Source organism: Nicotiana tabacum, chromosome 1 (assembly GCF_000715075.1).
Source record: "Nicotiana tabacum cultivar K326 chromosome 1, ASM71507v2, whole genome shotgun sequence".
Taxonomy (NCBI): domain Eukaryota; kingdom Viridiplantae; phylum Streptophyta; class Magnoliopsida; order Solanales; family Solanaceae; genus Nicotiana; species Nicotiana tabacum.
This window is the reverse complement of record NC_134080.1, coordinates 57,222,013-57,242,949: the sequence shown is the minus strand read 5'-3', so window position 1 is coordinate 57,242,949 and position 20,937 is coordinate 57,222,013. Positions and strand designations below refer to the sequence as shown.

General features: G+C 36.6%; 1 protein-coding gene, 1 long non-coding RNA gene and 1 pseudogene across 2 annotated transcripts; 2 read left to right on the top strand and 1 right to left on the bottom strand.

The window, feature by feature from the left end:
* LOC107763491 (vacuolar-processing enzyme-like) overlaps positions 1-5,511 on the bottom strand; it is a 35,993-nt pseudogene extending 30,482 nt beyond the window's left edge.
* On the top strand, positions 274-2,860 carry LOC107763492 (uncharacterized). The gene is made up of 3 exons (XR_001643033.2): positions 274-410; positions 2,019-2,167; positions 2,614-2,860. It is a non-coding gene; the product is annotated as an uncharacterized LOC107763492 (long non-coding RNA).
* Positions 5,512-11,095: 5,584 nt separating the features above from the next.
* LOC107763489 (uncharacterized) lies at positions 11,096-17,117 on the top strand. The gene is made up of 4 exons (XM_075250897.1): positions 11,096-11,145; positions 14,778-14,871; positions 15,414-15,824; positions 16,841-17,117. The coding sequence occupies exons 3-4, from the start codon at positions 15,447-15,449 to the stop codon at positions 16,922-16,924; spliced, it is 462 nt and encodes a 153-aa protein (XP_075106998.1). The 5' UTR covers positions 11,096-11,145; positions 14,778-14,871; positions 15,414-15,446; the 3' UTR covers positions 16,925-17,117.
* The last annotated feature ends 3,820 nt before the right edge of the window (positions 17,118-20,937 follow it).

Below are 20,937 nucleotides of genomic sequence, written 5' to 3'. Positions count from 1 at the left end.
CTCTGGCAAAAGTAGCACAGCAGACATTGTTCTTCGATGCGCCACCCAGTGACTAAGATAGTATATTTAACTTAAAATATTCCTCATCTAGGTTTGAGAACATGAGGTAGATTTTTAGCTAAGTAATAACTATATTTTTTCTATTATATAGAAAAGACAAGTCCGGTCGACCAATGGCAAAATTGTAATTACATCAATATGCAAGGTTAAATTGGTAAGATGGATAAACATAAAATGTTTTATGGGTCCACTGCTTGCTCACTCCATGTTTGACGGTAGCTCTAGAAATATCGGCTCTTTCATCTCTTTTCACAAAGAAATGCTCCTCCATTTTTTTGCTCGAATCTCTTCATCTTCTTAATTGGGTGGCAATTGATGACGGGATTCAGGCCTTTTTGGTTGTAGTTTCAGTTGAGTTCCAATTGCCCATTTATTAATTATATGATTTTTTATAGTTCTTGAATGAGGTTTCTCCATAATGATGCCCTTTTGTCATTCTTGCCGTGTCAGCTTAAAACTCATGTGCCTACTTCTATTTCCCTTATTTTCATTTGGAATATCTATTTATTTGCTTTTGTATGTATGAGAATTTTATCTTGCAATTGTCTTTGGGGTTTAATTATGATTTTTTTTTCTCTGGAGCTTTTGAATTATATTATTTTCGAAATTTTTGTTTGTGTGTATTTTTTCATCTGTTCCAGAAATTTGCAAGGATGAGAGGGGTTTATCGAATTGGTTTTTCCTAAACACTTTGACATCTCTTTAATTGCATCTAAATTATCAAAGTGAGGTTCTTGAATTGCTTTGGTAACTCTTTCCTTTTGTCTTATTGTTTTGTAATAATCCATTTTTGAAGTATTTCCTCAGGGATTACTTATTGTTACTAGCGGGTTTCTTATCCACTTCTTGATTCTTGCCGCTTTATATCCGGTGAAACCTTATGTCTAATCTCTAAAGAACCAAAATATACGATGGAATTTTATTCTAAAGATTCACCCTTTTCGGTAAGTTGTTTGTCATGTCTTTTACTTTTTGAAGCCCTCAGTTAAACTTTATATGCCTTTTAAGATTCTGATGCTTTTACATATAATGTAAAAGAAGTTTCTGAAATAGGTTGGATATATTTGTGAAAAATGATAACCAAACATGATCTTTTAGTCATAGTGGATCATCAAAGAGTTTCATTTCATTTGGATGAATCACCTTTATCTGTTTTGGTTATATTGGAGGTTGGGGGATTCTCTACCAGCAATATTTTAAAATGAAATGGTATGTTTATGTATGTCATGTAAGTTAGAATTCAAAGAAGATTCTATAGATACTCGTATTGTGTAGGACCTACCGGTATTTTTTAGCGAGCCCCCTCAGTTTATAAAGAATAGCGTAAAGTAGTACGTTATTGGATATCACATCTTGCAAAACAAGTATCTTTTGGCATCGACTGCATTTTTTTGGGGGAAGTTTCTCTTTTACTCCTTAGCTTTCTGGAGAATGAGGCTTGTGTACTTTTAAGTATTTGGCACAAAAACAATAACTAATATCCGCAATACCAAGCATGTTGAGGTTAGCTATTTGGCACAAAAAGATTGTTGAGTATTGATTAATGGAATTATAGTTCCTCATATTCCCATGACTAACTTAGAAGCTGTAGGAATATAATGAAAACACAGCTCTCTATCATGCTTCATGGAAATGTTTTTTCCTTGATCGCCATGTTGTTGCTTTAAGTACAATATGCTATTTTATTCCCCTTTAGCTTTAGAATAACGAAGAAGTAATAGTTGAAACTGTTTGTTGCTTGCCTTACATTTCACCTACTATGATGGAACACTTCCTAGATCATCATATGTTGCCCTTTGTAAGGATGATTGCCTCATATTGTTAGTACAAAGTAGAGTTGTTATAATGTTTGCCCCATATAAATCCCTGCCTCATTTTGTACTGAAAAATTACTCCAATGGATGAATCTATATCATCTGATTTTGTGTAACTATCATTTTGATTACTGTATATGGCAGGGCTCCATCGGGACCTGGTCATTTGAGTAACGAATTTTCATAATGAAGACAAGAGTTTTATGTGTTTGGCTGGGGATGTTTTTGATGTTCCAATTAGGAAGGATATTATTCATCGTGTTGTGAGATGGCAACTAGCAAAACAACAGTAGGTATGTGCACGATTATTTTGAATCCCAAATTTTCAATTATAGAGCATACATATTGGCGAGCTATTCCTATTTTACTCTATGTTTCTCGTGCCTAAGAGACATTTATCATTTTTCATTTCTCATCTTACTGTCAATTGCTTCTCTGGGAAACAAAGAGACTTACTGGGGGAAAAAGAGAATCGAGATGATCATTTTGAGGCATATGAAGACCACAGAAACTCATATGCCTTTGGGAAAAAAATCGTCTTGCTAAAGAAAATTGTTGCAGACAAAAAATGGTCTAAGGCGGATCATTCAAATCAATCAGTGCCTCCTATTCTCCTACCTATTTTGCTATCTTTATGCTTGTTCCCCTGATTCTACAAGCTTTGTAAAATTATAGATACTTGCCAAGGTAGTAAAGAATTCAAATGGTGTTGTTGACCTACTTTTGATGAATGTTGCAGGGAACCTATTCAACTAAAATCATTAGTGAAGTTATTGGGACTGGTAGAAAACCATGGAGGCAGAAGGGAACTGGGCGAGCAAGGCCTGGAACACTGCGTGGTGCTCAGGTTCTACTTGTGTATATTGCTTTGATGTAAAGAGTATATCTTTCTGCTAAGTAATTTTGAATCACTTTTTAGGACAAAAGTTTCTTGTAAATGTAAAATATCCTGCATAATCCCCTTCTCTTGAATTTCCAATCTTTCAAAATTGCCTGGTTCACAATTACCTTGGTGGAACTTGTTCCGGGATCTAATTGAAGCAAGTATTATCATTATATTTCTTCTTGACTCTTGAGCTTGAAAGCTGTAGAGAGAGAAGATATATCGTGAAGATCTTGTCAATTTGCAATACATACATGTCGAGTCAAGGGTGCAGGTAGTGGTGTACAAAGAAAACCGACAAACCGCACCAACCCGATAATCCGAGTCAAACCGAGAAAAAAAATCCGACTATGGTTTGGTTTGGTGTTGGAAAAAAAACCCGACCATAATTGGTTTGGTTTGGTTTTAACTAAAGAAAGTCAAACCGAAACCAAACCAACCCGACATTATATATATAGAAATTTTAGATATATTTAATATATAAATATACTTATTGTGATGTAATTTATAAATATTTCTTAAAAATTTCGTAATTTTATCTTTTAAGGTATTGTTTCAAGGTTGGACTTAGAACTTTTGAATGCTTAGCCATTAATATTAGTAAATTAAATAATGCTAACAAAAGCCCAAACCAAAATCAAATCAATATTAATGCTAACAAAATACATTCAATTTAATATTACGAACGAGAATGTATTGAATATCTATTTTTTGTTTTGCAATAATTTAGATAAAAATGCATAACTTATTTTTATTTTTCTTTAGCGTTTAGTCATGTAATTAATATTCTCTTATTAGTCTATTTATTTAACATGACTTAGTACTTTTAGATTATGTTTATTTTTATTATGGCTTTTTAATTAGCAATATTTATATTACATAATTTTATTGTCTTTATTGTTGAATATTTTAGGATAATGCCATGACACATCTCATATTTTGTATTATTTTCTTGGAAAATACTTTATATAGTTATATCTTATTAGGATTAAAGAAATATTTTGAGCATACATTATATGTTTTGTTCTACGAAGATTTTACCGGAAAAAAAACCGAAAAAATCCGAATAACTCGAAAACCCGAGATTGAAAAATCCGAGTTTTATTGGTTTGGTTTGGTCTTTAGATTTAATAACCCGACACAATTGGTTTAGTTTAGTAATTGTAAAATCCGAACTAACTCGGCCTATGTACACCCCTAGGTGCAGGCATAAGTTGTAATTATGCATGGTTAAAATATTAGTATTTGGTTTCCTACCCACAAGCCGCATCAACAGAAAGAGAAGGGAGTTAATTTCAGCAGGTATAGACGTAGAAGGGAAAAAAAAGGGGACTCTGGATGTTTATAGAGGGAAACATATTACCTTGGCTACAACATACAATTGCACAAGAGGTGATTGAAGGCGACTTTTTTCTTTAATTAAGTTCATGGCTAACACTAAGAGTGTACATGGACCGGGTTAGTTCGGTTTTATTCAAAATCAAATCAAACCAACTATTTCGGTTTGGATTGGTTCGATTTTGTCGGATTTTTCGGGTTTTCAGGTTTTTTGTTACTTGCATATTATTTCAATCTTACTTTGTTAAATATTTGATTATAAGTAAATATTTGTTTAGTAAAAATATAAAAAATTGACAAACATATTATCGATTAAAATATTCTTATGGGAGAATTCTATTAATAACACATAATAGTTATTTTTTTAGTTGTCTGACAATAATTTTTTGTTGATATACACTTTCAGGTTAACCGAATTTAGTAATTAAACATAAAAATCAATATGGTACCTAAATATTAATAACCACTTCACATTTAAAAAAAATATAAGAATTTAATAAATCTTAACATATGATATTAATATGGGAGAACAAAGAGATAGAAACATTTCGGTAACACTTGATAAGAAAGTGATCATACAACCCATTATTTAAGTTCAATAAATATGGAGCACTTCATATTCTATTAAAATTTATATCCCGCAAGAGAATTCCAAATATTTCTAAATATTTTTTAAAGAAAATTTTATATAAAATCTTAAAAGTATATATAAAAATTATATATTTATATGTCGGGTTGGTTCGGATTTTTTTACGCAATACCAAATCAAATCAAACCAAGTCGGGTTTTTTAATCGGTTTGGTTTGACTTTTCGATTTAGTGCGATTTTTCGGTTCGGTTTGTACACCCCTAGCTAACACACCCATGTTGAGTGATTTTTCAAGATACCATAAGATTGAAGGTGATTTTTTCACAATTTGGAGATATCAGCCGATGTGCATATTTGCTATTGTGGGATTTTTATGAATAATTTTGTCCGTGTTCTTTTGGCATACGGAATTTTAATTGTACATCTCATGAAGTGTTCTTGTTTTTGTAGTTGTAATGTAAAGTAAAGCTGCATTAGAATCAAAATTGTTGGGCCCGCAACCGCGGGCAAGCTAGTCATCTAGTAAAAATATAATTAGTAAAAGAAATTGCTGAGCTTCTATTTTAAATATTAGTAATATATATATGAAGACAATGTAAAAGAAAAATGGTTGGAATAACAACCTGATGCCTATAATTTCCCAGCCATTGGAGCCAGCAACTAGGACAGCCCATTTGGTTCCTTCCGATTCTTCAATTAAGAATTGCGCGATACTACGACCTTCGGTCCTAACCCAAATTGAGAGGACAACAAGAAATACGATTCCAATTTTGTACCTAAATATCATAGTATTATGTGTTGAGGTTAACAAAGAAAGCACTCAAAATGATGGGATTATTGAGTTGTTATGAATAGGTGCATGTATGAGAAATTTATAAGAGTGCAAACTCCTTGTATACCAACATTATATTAGGGACGTGTCACTTAAGAGACTAATGAGGACAACGTAGATTTCAAAAATCTAAAGGGAAAAACAATCATAGGAACTCACGAAATATGTCAAAAAAATTGACAATTGCAATACACTTATTCTCATTGCTTTAAGCGAAATTTCTTGTCTTTTAATAAGTTTGTCATGTCATCACATTGTTATTGTACTTTTATTTTTGGTTTACAACCTAGATGTAGCTAGTTCGTTCTTGTTTTATTAGAACAAATAAAAATAGATGTAGTCACCTTCTAGCTAGTTTCTCAAAGACTTTTGTACATGAGGTTTTCTTGGATGAACAATTCACCACATGGCTTGTACGTGAAACTCGTGGCTCTTTTGCTTTGCTAATGTATCATGAATAAGAGACTTCGATCTCCTTTTGATGAAAAAAAACTTTACCATGCAAATCGCTGAATTCTCATAGATGAATCAAAAGGTCATCAATTCTCATGATTGATTTAGTAGCAGTTAGTCATCGATCAATTACTTATATTTAATGGATTGTATTTCGTTTTTGAATGTTAATTATATGTGTACTTAGTTTTCGTTGCCTTTTTACAGGAATACACACAATATAATTGGTACAATGAAAAAAGAAAGAAATATTTGTTGAAAAATTGTGTTCGTGCACTGGAATTTTAATTTGGATTCAAGTAGTTTGAATGGAAAATTTCATCTGCTGTCCTTTTCAAGAACTGGTGTTTAATTTTTGTTTTATTTTTAAAAGTTGAGCAAATATAGACCCAGCGGCATATATAACTCCTCCTCCAATTTAGCTCAAATATAGGGCGACGAGACACAGCTAATAGATAGTTACTTGAAGGACACGTTGTTGTATTACATTGAGAAATTTACTTTGCGACTTTTATCTTGATAAGGCATGCATTATAATTATATATGATTGGTTCCTGTACAATTAATGCATATCCAATCAATAAGTTTGTATTAAGTAGACGCGCGTATTGAAGGCGGAGAAAGTTGATAATTGTGGTTGGTATACGCATTTCTGCTTATACTTCTTCTTCTTCTTTTGCGGCTTCAGCGTAGTCTAAAGTGTGGTGGGATCGAAGGCATTTTCGTATGAAAATATGGCACTTGCAATGCCCAGTTGGGCATAATTAAGATGAAGTTATGGCAGTTGCAATTCCCAGAGTTCGTTGGCCGATGTTATAGTTGAATCAGAGATGCAAGTTTTGTCAATCCATTATCAAGTTAAAAGGATAGATAGAATAAAGCCAGAAAAAAGTCTTGTCGCCCCACCAAAACTTGTGAATAATTGAATAATATAGATAGATATAATTGAGATCAACAATTCACTATAAAAAAACGTTAAATTTGCGGAGGTTTTATTATGGCGGTTACTATAATCTCCACAATCTATATCGAATTGTGGGGGTTTATTTACCCCCGCAAATATAATATATTTATGGCAGTCGATAACCTCCGCAACCCAAAAAAGAAATGCGCCCACTAACCCCAATGTTTCCTTCGTTTTTTAATCATTTCCCTCTCTTTTTTTCCCAAACCCCTTTCTCATTTTCAGCTAAAAACCCTCTTTCATTTTCAAAAACATTCCTTTAACCAAATTCTTAACAGACCTAGCAGACAAGGGATGAAAATGAACAGCATACAAATTCCTCAAAAATTCCTCTTCGATTTTGCTTTCATAGCAGCCCACTTTTATACAAATTCCTCTTTGATTTTGCTCTGATTTTGCTCTTTCATTCTTTGATTTTGCTTTTTTGCCTTTCTTTCATCATGCATGTGGGTTTTAAGTTTATGTTCTCAGTTAATTTGTATCTTTCCTTTACTGATTTTTTCTCTTTCTTTCATCTTGATGTTTTTCAATTCTCAAGAGAAAGTAGCAGAAATTTAGTAGAATCAGTGCATTTTGAAGAATGATATAACACTCTTTGTTGAAATCGAGATGTAAGTCCTCTTTCTCCTTTTGCATTAGGTATTATAGGTCCTAGAATTTAGATTTTTTGTGTATTTTGTAGGTTCATTTATGTGATTTGAGTCTTAATTGAAATATTTTCTTTTGCATGTGTATTTTAGAACTCATGCGGACCTTCAGAGAAGATACAATTGTCACTAGTTGCTTTTCCTCTCAAGGTACATTTTTTTTGTTTTTCTGTTTAATAATATTGGAGTCACAAAAATATATCTTACCTATTTGAAGTGCAGTAAATGAACATTACCTATTTGAACATTATATATATGAACATTAGTTGTTTTTCTGTACAAAAACTACAGTACTACTTTCCAACCGGCAGAAAATGAATATTACCGATTTGAAGTGCAGTAAGTACTACATTTGAGTATGTGTTGATTTCAATTGGTTGTAGTTTCTTTTGAATTGCTATCTTAGTCGCATCTGTAGAGCTGTTTGTTCTGCAAATATGCTAATTTTGACAGGAAGTATCATATAGTAGCCTAAACTCTAGTAACCTTAGTGATTTTTGAAGCACCTCTTATTCCTCCTATCGCAGGTTACTGACTTCCCAATGGGGAGTCTTTTGTAATTAATTTGTTGTTTATCTTTGATAGTTTAGTTTGTATATTTCCCTCTTTTCCTTTACTATATTGTTTTGTTGTTCTTAAGGTGGTGCTGGGGTTCTTTTCATATATGTAAATACTTTTGTATAGCCATAGAACAAGTAGGAACATATCACTACCTCTACAAGGAAAATGGCTTCAGCTTTCCAAATAAAAAATTTCAGTATAGACATAGAACAAGTAGGAACATATCATTACTGGCTACACTACTATACAGTGGTTTAAAATCAGTAGAATCATAGCTATATGAGCATGAAAAATGGGTCAACAACATATAAAGCGAATCATCGAGGAGTCCTAACAATTAAGAAATTAAGAGAAATCTGTTGCATTTCTCCTATAATAGAAGTGTGGAAATGTGAAAATGTTTAGAAGGAAAGCAAAGTAAAGGACCGAAGTAACATAGAGATTGGTAACAACAATCGATATGTGTATGTGTATGTATTTGGTTCTATCTTGTAATTTGGACTTCTTGTATCAATTCACATCAACTGCTAATTTGCATTTATTTATACATATTGCAGTCCAAGCTACATTATCTTGCAAAATTTTATAATGTTATTGCGTTGATAGGTTACTAAATCATCCTTTCTCATGGAAATATTGTAGGTTACAGTAAACACTCTTGCTCAGAGAAATCCTTATCAGTGGATCGCTTCTGAAAGGTTATATATCAATACTTTTCAATGGATAAATCTTGGATTGGAATGCCTAGAAATACAACAAAGTATTTACTTGGTTTGAATCAATTTCTAGATTTTGCATTTAAGAATGCTTGTATAGGAGATAGAGTAAAATATCTGTGTCCTAAATGTGGTTCTGGGAAGTGGCAGACCAGAGAGATAGTGTACGATCATTTGATTAGCAAGTCATTCCCTCAAAATTATGTTACTTGGATTCTTCATGGGGAAACAGAAGTGTTGGAGAACTCTACAAGCACAGAGGTTATCCTAGATGCACTACCTCCTGAAAATCCTATGGAATTGTGATAAATGAAGTATTCCTGGGTTTAAAGCATGAGGGAATTGATGCAGGTCCGTCACAAGTAGTTGGAGAAAAAGAAATGTTAAATGATCTGCCTTCTTCAAATAACAAAGAATTTTTTGAGTTGCTTAGAGATGGAAGTGAAGAATTATATGAAGGGTCCAAGTACTCGAAGCTAGAATTTTTGTTAAAGTTGTATCACATAAAGTATTTGTCTGGGCTAAGTGACAAGGGAATGACTATGATGCTAGATTTACTGAAGGATGCATTTGGATTTGCAAAGATACCTAATACTTTTTATGAGGCCAAGAATACCATAAAAAAGCTTTGTCTTGATTATATCAAGATAGATGCTTGTCCAAACGATTGCATGTTGTACTGGGGAGATGATGGGGAGATGATGCTAATGAGGAAACATGCAAGCATTTCTTCCACCACAAATTCTCTTTCTTCATCACTTCTTCCACCTACTAACAATCCTCTCTCTATTTCCTCTGCTGTACACTTTACAGAAAAATCTCTCTGTTTATTCTCCAAAAATATTTCTTTTGTCACCTTAGTTTTCAAGGGTTGAACTTGGATGCTTTAGATATGGATTAGCCATCTGAAGAGTTTTCTGTTTGACTTTAGGTTCTGGCAAAGTGAAACCACAAAATGATATTTGACAATTAATTAAATCTCCTCTTATTTGCTAGCTTCTCCTTAATTAATATACTTGGCAGAAAAGTCTACTTTAACATATTAAGAAAATATCTTAGATGAAAAATTAGAAGTACACGTACGGATATCAATAATCTAGGAGGTGACAAACATTACATATAGCTCTGAAGTTGCTGGAATTTGATTAATTCATAGATGTTCTCATCATCCAGTGTGAAATCTTGATTGAGTTATTTTAATATTTTCGCAATATTTTTGCTTCTTTCATGATATAAGGTAAGTAAGAGTGAAGAGCAAGGTCCATGTATTTCTTGTGAAAAGTGAGCTTAAAGCACTTCCCCTGAGATCTTAGAATGGAATTTAACAACTTCATAAATTTCGTTGTTGACTTGGCCATCAAATTCGTCAATTACCATTGTGACCTTATTTGAAAATTCATCAAATTTCTCTTTAAGTATAGAAAAGAGAAGTCTGGACTCATGTACTGCTTTAGGGAGTAACATGGCTGTTGCAGCAACTAAGCTTACTGTGGCAAAAAACCCCATAGCTAGTGCCTAGTGAGTGTTTGAGATTTTGCTATACTAGTATTAGTGTCTTCACACAAATATGAACTTACTCTTTTGGGTTCCTTACTAATTTCCAGTATTGCAAGCTATGCACAGACTTAATACCCTTGAATTTACTGCATGCCTCAATAAAAGAATAGAGAACCACATTGATTTTTATTTTTATCTTTTAAGATTCACAAGGAGATAGCAAGATACTTAAAGTGAAGAAAAGGGACGTGTTAAATTTATCTAATGGAGAACGTATTGTGGTTGATTTTGACGACATGGATTCTCCCATCAGTGAAGGACAAGGCATTCTTGCAGGCTTTTGTGAAATTTTAGCAACTGACTGCTCTATTTTTCCAATTCACTTTGAGAAATGGCCGGATTTACCTGTGACAACCTTCAACCGTTGTTATGATCGATTTATAAAGGTATTATGAGGCATACAATATCTCTATTTTATGTCACTAGATTTTATATTTGCATATAATAATTATCTAACCATTGGTTTATTCTTGAAGCCACGATTTTGTTTTCGAACAACTGAGTCAAATGCAAGACGATATGTTTATAATTCTATGTGTAAGAAGTGGGGCTCAAGAAAGCTAAAGTTGTTTGATAAGGTCTATAATCCACTTAAGAGCAGAGCCGAGATAATGGAAGCGTTCCACTGGGAATTCCACCGGATCAATGGATTTCTTATGTTGATTACCACTTTAAAGAAAAGACACAAGTATTTATTTCAAGAGGTTGAACCTTCGGAGGTTCCATAAGAGGTTGCTTCGTGCCTATTATTATTCTTTACTTGATCACCAATTCTGCTTTACTTGTTCAAAGTTTATGACTTTTCTCCTAATATGTTATGTATAAGATCTAAACAACTATTATGTATAAGATCTAAACAAATAAAGAAATGAAATTAAAGTTTGTTTGTGCCTTTGTTCTTTTGTTAAACAGATATTATGGTTTTACAAGTATACAATAGGCAATTATGTGTAATTTGTGGTATCTTTTTGTAAGGAAATTTGTAAAAGAAATGTTGTAATGTCACGACCCGGATTTTCCACCCTCGGGAGTCGTGATGGCGCCTACTAATGGGAGCTAGGCAAGCCAAACCTTAATTACTTGCTACACTTTTATTTTGCCTCTTTTAACAAACACAAGCCGATAATATGATAAAAGCGAAATTTTAAATAAATAAGCGGAAGTCAACAATTATATATCTTAAGGCTACGTCTATTACAACCTTTAAAACCTCCAATACCCAAAACCTAGTATCACAGTGTCATAGACTGTCTAAGAGTTACTACATACAAGGTCTGAAAAAAATACAATACACTGTTTCTGAACAAAGGAAATGAAACAGAAGATAGAGATAGAGGGAGACGCCAGGGCCTGTAGACACCTGCAGGTCTACCTTGGGTCTCCGAGTGGACTGAAGGAAGCCCTCCAACTACTGTCCGAAAGCTGCTCCTGGATCTGCACACAGTGCAGAGTGTAGTATCAGCACAACTGACCCCATGTGCTGGTAAGTGTCCAGCCTAACCTCGACGAAGTAGTGATGAGGCTAGGACCAGACTACCAAATAAACCAGTGCAGTGCACACACACACACATATATATATATAGCGGAAAAGAAATACAAAAATAACCAGTCAATGTGGGAGGTGAAAATATGTTGTGGGGGAGATAATCGTTCCGAATAGAAAGACATCAAGTAAGGAAAGAAACAACATAACTAGAATATCAACAAGGAAGCAAAAATCAACAATTTGCACGGCATCACCCTTCGTGCTTTTACTCTCGTTCTCACCAAAACAATACACGGCATCACCCTTCGTGCTTTACGCTCTTCCTCACCCAAACAACAATCACAAGACAAATAGGGTAAGAGTATCTATAACCTCAAAGTAAATCAAATAACAACAAGTAATGAAAGAAGCATCATAACTCGGATATCAACAAAGAATCAGAAATCAACAAATGCACGGCATCACCCTTCGTGTTTTTACTCTCGTCCTCACCAAAGCAATCATATAATAAAAATGTGCACGACATCACCCTTAGTACTTTTACTCTCTTTCCTCACCATATAATCAATAAAATCAGCACGGAATGGTACATCGTGCGGCACGGCATCACCCTTCGTGCTTTACACACTTTCCTCACAATAACAAGCAATGCACGACATCACCCTTCGTGTTTTAACTCTCTTCCTCACCCAAACAATAATCACAAACAATAGGGTAAGAAAATAAAGGAAATTTTTGCAATAAGAATCCCGGCAAGGGAACAACAAGTCACCAATTAAATCTCGGCAAGAGAACAACAAGTAAATAATTAAATTCCGGCAAGGGAACAACAAATAAATCAATAATAGCCCGGCAAGGGTGACGACATAATGATCTCTTCTCTTTCTCAATTTTTACTTCACAATTCATTTCACAACTCGAGCCAATGCTTTAGAGGTTCGATTATCACTTATACTTTCACAACTCATTTCACAACTCGAGCCAAAGCTCTAAAAGTTCAATTGTCACTTATACTTTCACAATTTCGCTATACAACTTGAGCCAACGCTCCTCAATGATCATAGGTCACAATTCCTTCCACAAACTTTATACAACAGTTAGAAATCTTCACCAAGGCATGAATAATACAACGTAATCATGAAAATCACAATATGAGACCCACGGTCATGCTTGACACCAACGTATAGATACTCGTCACCATGCCTATACGTCGTACTCGGCAAGAAGCAAATAGCAAATAGGTCACAACCCCTAATCCCTCAAGCTAAGGTTAGACCAAACACTTACCTCGATGCAACGAACACAATTCAAGCCTCAATTACCGCTTTACCTCTTGTTTCCACCACCAACTCGCTTGTATCTAGCCACAATTTGCTTAACGATATCAATAAATGCTAAAAGAATCAATTCTAATGCATGAAAATAGGTTTTATAAAGATTTCCCAAAAAATTCAAAAATCGACCCCGGGCTCGCTTGGTCCAAACCCAAAATTCGGACCAAAACCCGATTACCCATTCCCCACGAGCTCAAATATGTAATTTGTTTTGAAATCGGACCTTAAATCGAGGTCCAAATCCCCATATTTGTGAAAACCTAGGTTCTACCCAAAACACCCAATTTCCCCCATGAAAATAATTGATTTGAAGTTGAAATCATGTTAAAAGATGTTAATAACTGAAGAAAACTAGTTAAAAATGACTTACAATTGATTTGGAGAAGAAACGTTATTTGAAAAATCACCTCTTATGTTTTTGGGATTTTGAAAAGTAAAAAATAACTGAAAAGTCCGTTTAAATATATTCCTCTCAGTCCCTCTCCGCGGACCGCATAAAAAAGACTGCGGCCGTGGAGCTCCACCGCGGACCGCAAGAAATCGAGCGCGGCCGCGGAGGCTTGGCCTTGCTCACCGCGGACCGCACAAATCCCACCGCAGTCGCGGAGTCCCCACCGCGGCTGCGAAGTTTCCACCGCGGACCGTGAGACCTGGCTTCAGAGACCTGCAACTTCTATGAATCTGCAACTTTTTCCTAAGTTCAAAACTTGCCGAAACACATCCGAAACACACTCGAGCCCTCGGGGCTCCTAACCAAACACACGCACTAACTCAACAACATCATACGACCTTATATGTGCGATCAAATCGCCAAAATAACCTCAATAACAATGAATCAAACCTCAAAATCAAGAACTTTTTCTCAAACTTCATCAAGTATCAAATTTAGCAATTTAGGTCCGAATCATATCAAACGACGTCCGTTTTCAACCAAACTTTACAGAAATAACTTAAACCATATATAAGACCTGTACCAGGTGCCGGAACCAAAATACAGTCTCGATATCATCTCTTTCTAATCAAACTTTATTTCAAATTTCCTTAAAAATTTTCAGAAAATAATTTCCTTTAAAAATTCATTTCTCGGGCTCGAGACCTCGGAATTTGATTCCGGGCATACGCCCAAGTCCCATATTTTCCTACGGACCCTCCTGGACTGTCAAATCACGGATCCGGGTCCGTTTACCCAAAATATTGACCGAAGTCAAATTTATTCATTTTACAATCAAAACTTATCATTTTTCACAAAATTTCATATTTAAACTTTCCGGCTACGCGCCCGGACTATGCATGCAAATCAAGGTCACTCTAAATGAGGTTTTCAAGGCGTTAGAACACGGAATTTTTGTTTTAAAACAAGTGATGACCTTTTGGGTCATCACATGTAATTCGGAAGAAATAAATTATTTCACATATCGGTGGCTCCAAATCTAACTCCAGAAGAAGGGCTGAAATGGTATTGATTCATTTTGAATACTTTAATTGAACTAGAAACTATTTTTAGTTAGTTAAATTAATGTGACTTTAACTTTTTCATTTATAGATGGCTGAGACTGGACAAAAGCCTGGACGAGGACAGCTTTATCTCGCTAAATGAAGATGGATCATATGTTAATGAGGCGACAAAAGAGATATGTGTAAGTTTTTGATTTCTTCCATCAAATTTGCAATTATTTAGTACCTAGTAATTAGTGATTGGTTCTAAATCTGTTAGGATAAAGAGAGTTCTTTACACTATTTCCTTTGCCAAGAAATCATAGTAGAAAAAATCAAGAAAAGGTGTATATTCTCAAATTTTATGGGAATCAGAAGGAATAATACAATTCTGTGATTCAGTTAAAAGTGGATTTTTCATATGGAGTTTTAAAGGAAAGAGCAATAATTTTGATTTATGGAGGCTTAATCATTTTATAAGATTAAATGTATTTACTTCTGTTGATTTGCTTCCCTTTAACAAATTGAGGCCAATCGATTATTAGGAGGTAGTAACAATTTATAGCAATTTTCTTATCTTTACATTCATATACATTGAGGCAAAACTGAATGCATAACCTTCTATATGAGGCAAATTGATCTTGTCAGAAGCTGGATATCCTTCTACTCTTATTTTTCTTTTTTAATAACTTATCAATCACTGATCGAAGTTAGGACACTGACTTTTGGTGTGTAATGTATTTAGGAAAAAATTGAACTAGCATTGAGCCAAAGCATCATGGATGAGTCTGAAATTTCGCCAAATGATGTCGTTGGTAAGGTGCTGGGAAAAGAGCACTCTGGAAGGGTAAGGTGCTTGGGATTAGGCGTTGTTCTTGGTAGAGCTTTTAGACAAACAAGACCTCGTTATAGTGATTTGAATGCTTTAAGTTATAATAACGGTTCATGTTCTTCCCAATTACAAGAGAAGTACAATCAAATGTTGAATGCTCACAATCAAAGCCAAGAAAACTATAGAGAAATGATGAATGTTAACACCCAAATGATGAATGCTAACACCCAAATGATGAACGCTTTTAAGGCGTATATGATAATGAAAGAAGGGAGGATACCTGAAGAATTTGCAGGGATCTTTGTTTCTCCTCCTCATTCAACGGTAAGAAAAGTTCATAACTTTCTTATTTAATTTTGAAAACTTTTGTGCTATATGTGGTGTTGGACTCTTTTTCTCACTTTCTTCACTTCGATATCTACACATGCATTCTCATCAAATGTGCATTTTGATCTTTCATGTTGTTCTAGCTACAGCAAATTAGCACTCACAATGTTGCCTTATGTTTCCACTGCTGGTTTACTTCCTTTTGTTGATCATCCCCCACTTATCCCTTTAGATTTGCTTCTTATTTTTTATGCTAAAGAAAAAGGCTTTAATTTGATGGATCTACAATTATCATCTGGTGTTTCATTTCAAGAAATTAATGGCAACCCTTTTCTCTACAGTCATCAAAACTTTAGGTTTCTTGATCAATCTTTTCATAGTGGTGATGTTGATGTGGTATATAAACAAGAATCATTATCTTCAGTTGCTGCATCTCCTGAGACTAATATTATTATTAATGACAGTAGTAATAGTAACAATAATGTTACAACTGCTCAAGGTTTGTCTTTGTCTTTGTCATCATCTCATCATCATAATCATTACAACAACCAAAGTAGTAGTAGTAATAATCTTTTACCTCATTTGGATAACACCCTCGAGATGGATCATAGTGATCTTTGGGAGAATAGTCTGGCAAGCAACTGCAATTGATTACCTTGTTATCAGGTGATTGGCAAAAGCCATATACACCACAAATGTTACTCACAACACAAGGCTGTGTGATAGATTGCCACACAACATCCCAACCGTTCCCATTTTCTTTGATACGGTAAAGCTATTGGAAATTTCCCTTGTCAGTGACCATCGCTAGGTGGTAATAATCTTGAACTGGAGAAGGCTGGTCTGCTATCATGTTGGATATGATTGAGCTTCCATTCACAATAAACATAGTAGCAGTAGTCTTATTAAAAACTAGCTTTACATTATTGTGGTTTATAGTCGGCGAATTCCAGTAGCCCAAATCATTACAATAACCAAGGTTCGTTAATTATATTTTATTTTGATTTTTTTAGCCAGGTGATGCGGCTAGCGGATCTATTTCCCCTATGGATGCAAGAAGATCATATGGTGGAAGTAATCCTAACGGCAACCATTGAAGTTGCTTGCAAATGTATCTTACTCGATTGAATGGCCATAGGAGATCTTTTGTCCTTAATTAATAGTTGGAGTAAATGTTCTGTTTAAAATTAGTTTTAAGACTAACTATAATACTGATGTTTTGTGTTTAATGGATGTAGTAGTTGTGTTTAAAGCAAGTTTTTGAGACTAATGATAATTTACTTTAATGTATTTTATGGTTTATTAATATATTGATGTTACTTGATTCTAGTAAGCAAATTATATAATCTGATGAACATAGTTGAAATTGGATCAGTTATGGGTATAACAATTGCCAAAAAAAAAATTCAATGAATAGCGGAGGTTAAAACTGCCGCAATTTAATGTATAATAATATTGTGTTTAAACTTGCAGGGGTTAAATGAAAATATTGTGAGGGTTTTGATTGCCGCTATTTTTTTAAACGTGTGGTCTTAAAAAGTCAAACTAACAAATTGCGGAGGTTAGACCGCCGCTAAATATCCGCCGCTATATGATAACGACGGTCTCCCATAAAACCCCCACAAATTGATTCACAAATTGATTGCGGGGGTTTTGGAAACCGCCGTAAAAGCAAATTGCGGAGGTTTCTGACCCCCGCAATATGTAAATAAAACCTCCGCAAATTTAGCGTTATTTGTAGTGATTTGTACAAGTTATGCCTCCCATCATAACTTGTGAACGAGGTAAGTTTTACCCATCCAGCAAAACTTTGCGGATAATTTGTCTCAAAATTATGCTCTGTTCGGTATTATTGTTACACAATGCCTTCCTGATGTTCTTTGGAAGGGCAACGTAAGGCTAAGCAATCGATGTCAGTGCAGTTGTTGTCCGTCAATGAGGTTCCCTCCGCACGCTAGACTAGATTGTCAGTGCCGTGCGGGAAAACCAATGTCACGAGCAATTGCGGAAGCTGAGAGAGAATTGGGTTTTGAATGATGATGATGATTTTATTGATGAATGAAATGCTGATTACAAAAGATGCGGTGTCGAGGGGGAGAGACACCAGTACAGAAAATTAATTGCTGAAAATGTTTGATTGCTTGATCCCCCCTAATAATACTTAAAAAAAATTAACCAAAGTTGCATGACTAGTCCTAATAAAGCTGTAGAAGCACACTGAATGAAAATGCTGTAAACTAGTCTATAATTACAATGAAAAGGACTTAGTTTATTACAATGTAGAACCAAGTCCGATGGCATCAACTTTGTTTTGCGGGTCAGGGTCTGTGCGCGCGGTGCTGTGGGCACGCGCGACACTTGCTGTGTTGGCCTGAGGCTGGGCGCTGGTGCTTGGCATCAGGGTCTGTGCGTGAGGCGCTGTTGAAATGGGCCTATAGCTGGGCGCTGGCGAGGCATCAGGATCTGCGCGCGCGACATTGTCAGGGCGCGTGACGCTGTTGTCATTGGCCAGCCACTGGGCGCTGGCAAGAGGCATTGGTGGGGAGACAGAGGCGCATGCGCGCTTGTCACTTGGCACAGCCAAGACCACAGGGCCGACCATGGCGCTAGGCATTGCGAGGCTTTCTAGGCTGCCATGGGGCGCGGCCAAGAGGTCATGGGGTGTGTCTGGAAAGCAATCCATGACATTCTCCCCCACCTGAGTTGGCGTCGTCCTCGGAGCCTTATGATAATGATGATGATGATTGTTGGATGGGAGGTCTGCGCCCCTCTGTTCTTTAAGCTTACTGTTGTAGCGACGCAATGATTTCATGCGGCTGACATGGAAGACTGGATGGATCTTCCACCAGGATGGAGTTTTCACCTGGTGTGTGGACTTCCCAATGCGTTTTCAATGGGCAGGGGCCCGATGTATTTTACTTGCAGGCGAGGGTCATAGGTCCTCTCTGCAAACAAGTACCGCTTTGGGATGCATAGCATTACTTTGTCCCCTGTTTGATGTTGGGCAAAGCAAAGATTTTGTTCGGTGAATCTTTTTGCTCGCTCTTGGGCTTTGACGAGATAGCTCCGCACTATCCCCATGTTGCACTCCCATTCGCTCGAGAATTTGGCAGTTCGAGGAGATTTTGGCATGGTTGATGCATTCACCGTTTGCGGGAGAAGCGGTTGTTGTCCAGTAACAATTTCAAAAGGGCTTTTGTTTGTATGATGGATCTTTTGAGAATTGAAACATAGTTGAGCAGCATCCAAGAGCTTCACCCAATGATTCTGTGATCCGGTTGCAAAGTTGCGGAGATATTCCTCTAACATGTCATTGAACCAGTCTGTCTGGCCATACGATGGTGGATGGATGTCTGAGTTGTGACTCAATGTTGACCAAAAGCACCTGAAGAGATGGGTCCAAAAGTTTCTAGTGAAGCGTGAGTCGCGCCTACTAACAATGTCTTTGGGCAGGCCCCAATGTTTGACAATGTGCGAGAAGAAGAGTCGAGCTGTATCTTCTGCTGAGATGTTCTGTGGGGCTGCTATAAAGGTTGCATAGTTTGAAAACTGATCTATGACAACCAAGATGGATGCAAGATTACCGACTTGGGGCAATCCCGTGATGAATCTGAGGGAAACACTTTCCCATGGTCTCTAAGGGACATGTAATGGCTGCAAGGGTCCCGTCTGTGATGCATGATCTAACTTGTCCTTGTGGCATGGTTGACAAGTCTTCACACGCTGAGGCGCGTCACCAGTCTTTTGAGGTCGATGACATGATGGCTGATTGTTGATGCATAGGGTAGCCAGAACCAGGGGTTCATGTCTGTTAACTACCTTCTCCAACTGCATGGCCAAGATGTTTTCAGCGGCCATCTTTATGGGAAAGCATGGTATGGTGCAGGGCTTGGCCCCGTTTTCTCCCATCATCAGGAGCATGCTGACATATGGTACCGGTATGGTATTGGTTTGCCTCATGAACTCCAAACCCACTATGATGTCGAAGTCATCTATGATTGCGATGCGCAGGTCGATGCTTCCTTTGTATGGGCCAAGTTTCAGTGGGACATTTGTAGATGTTCCACCCAATGTCTGGGGTGGTGAGTTGATAGCCTTGACGCGGCCTTTGCTCTTTTGCACAATAAGACCCAGGCGCTCTACTTGAGTTGAAGCCAAGTAGTTGTGGGTAGCACCCGTGTCTATCAATGCATGAAGGGGCTTGCCGTTCACTTTCAATTCGACGAACATTAGGGTCCTCGCTTGTTTAGGAGGCCTCTCGTCCATCTTTTCCTTCCCTTTCTTGGTGATTGGGACTGAGATTTTCTTAGGAGGACATGCACTGGTCCCCGCTAAGGCATGCGAGATAGAGCCAACAATTGCATTGAAGGCGCCTACCTGGTCTTCTTCTGATGTGTCTGATTCATTTGACTCATCCTCGATAGTTTGATGAGCATTGAACTTTATGTTTGGGCATTCATTGTTCCAATGTGCCCCGCCGCAATGAAGGCATTCTAAGGGAGGCTTTCTCCCTTGATTGTTGTTGATGGATGCAGCATTGTTGCTGCTGGAGGGAAGAGTCTTAGTTTTGGATGCACTCCGATCTCCCCCACTTTTGTTTGGGCCACCATTGCTGGGATGGTTCCCGTTGAATCCCCCTCGGACAGATGGCTGGGGCCTGTCGTTCTGAGTTCCCAAATGATAATCGCCAAGGCATTATGCAGCTTGAATAGCCTTGGGCAGGGTGTCTACCTGTTGTCTTTGTAGTTCCATACGGGCATGAGGTTTCAAACCTTCTATGAATGCGAAGAGTTTGCCTTTGTCCCCTATGTCGCGTATGTTTAGCATGAGTGCGGAGAATTCGCGCACGTACTCCTGCACTGATCTTGTGTGACGGAGCTCCCGTAGCTTTCTCCTTGCATTGTATTCCACATTTTCGGGGAAGAACTGCAGGCGTAGTGCTGCCTTCAATTCATCCCATGTCTGGAGAGTATCTTCACCAGCCTTGATGGCTTCGTATTTAACCCGCCACCAAAGTTTGGCATCACCCTGAAGATACATGGCAGCAATTGCTACCTTTTTGGATTCTTCCAAATGGCCCACGACATCGAAGTATTGTTCGATGTCGAAG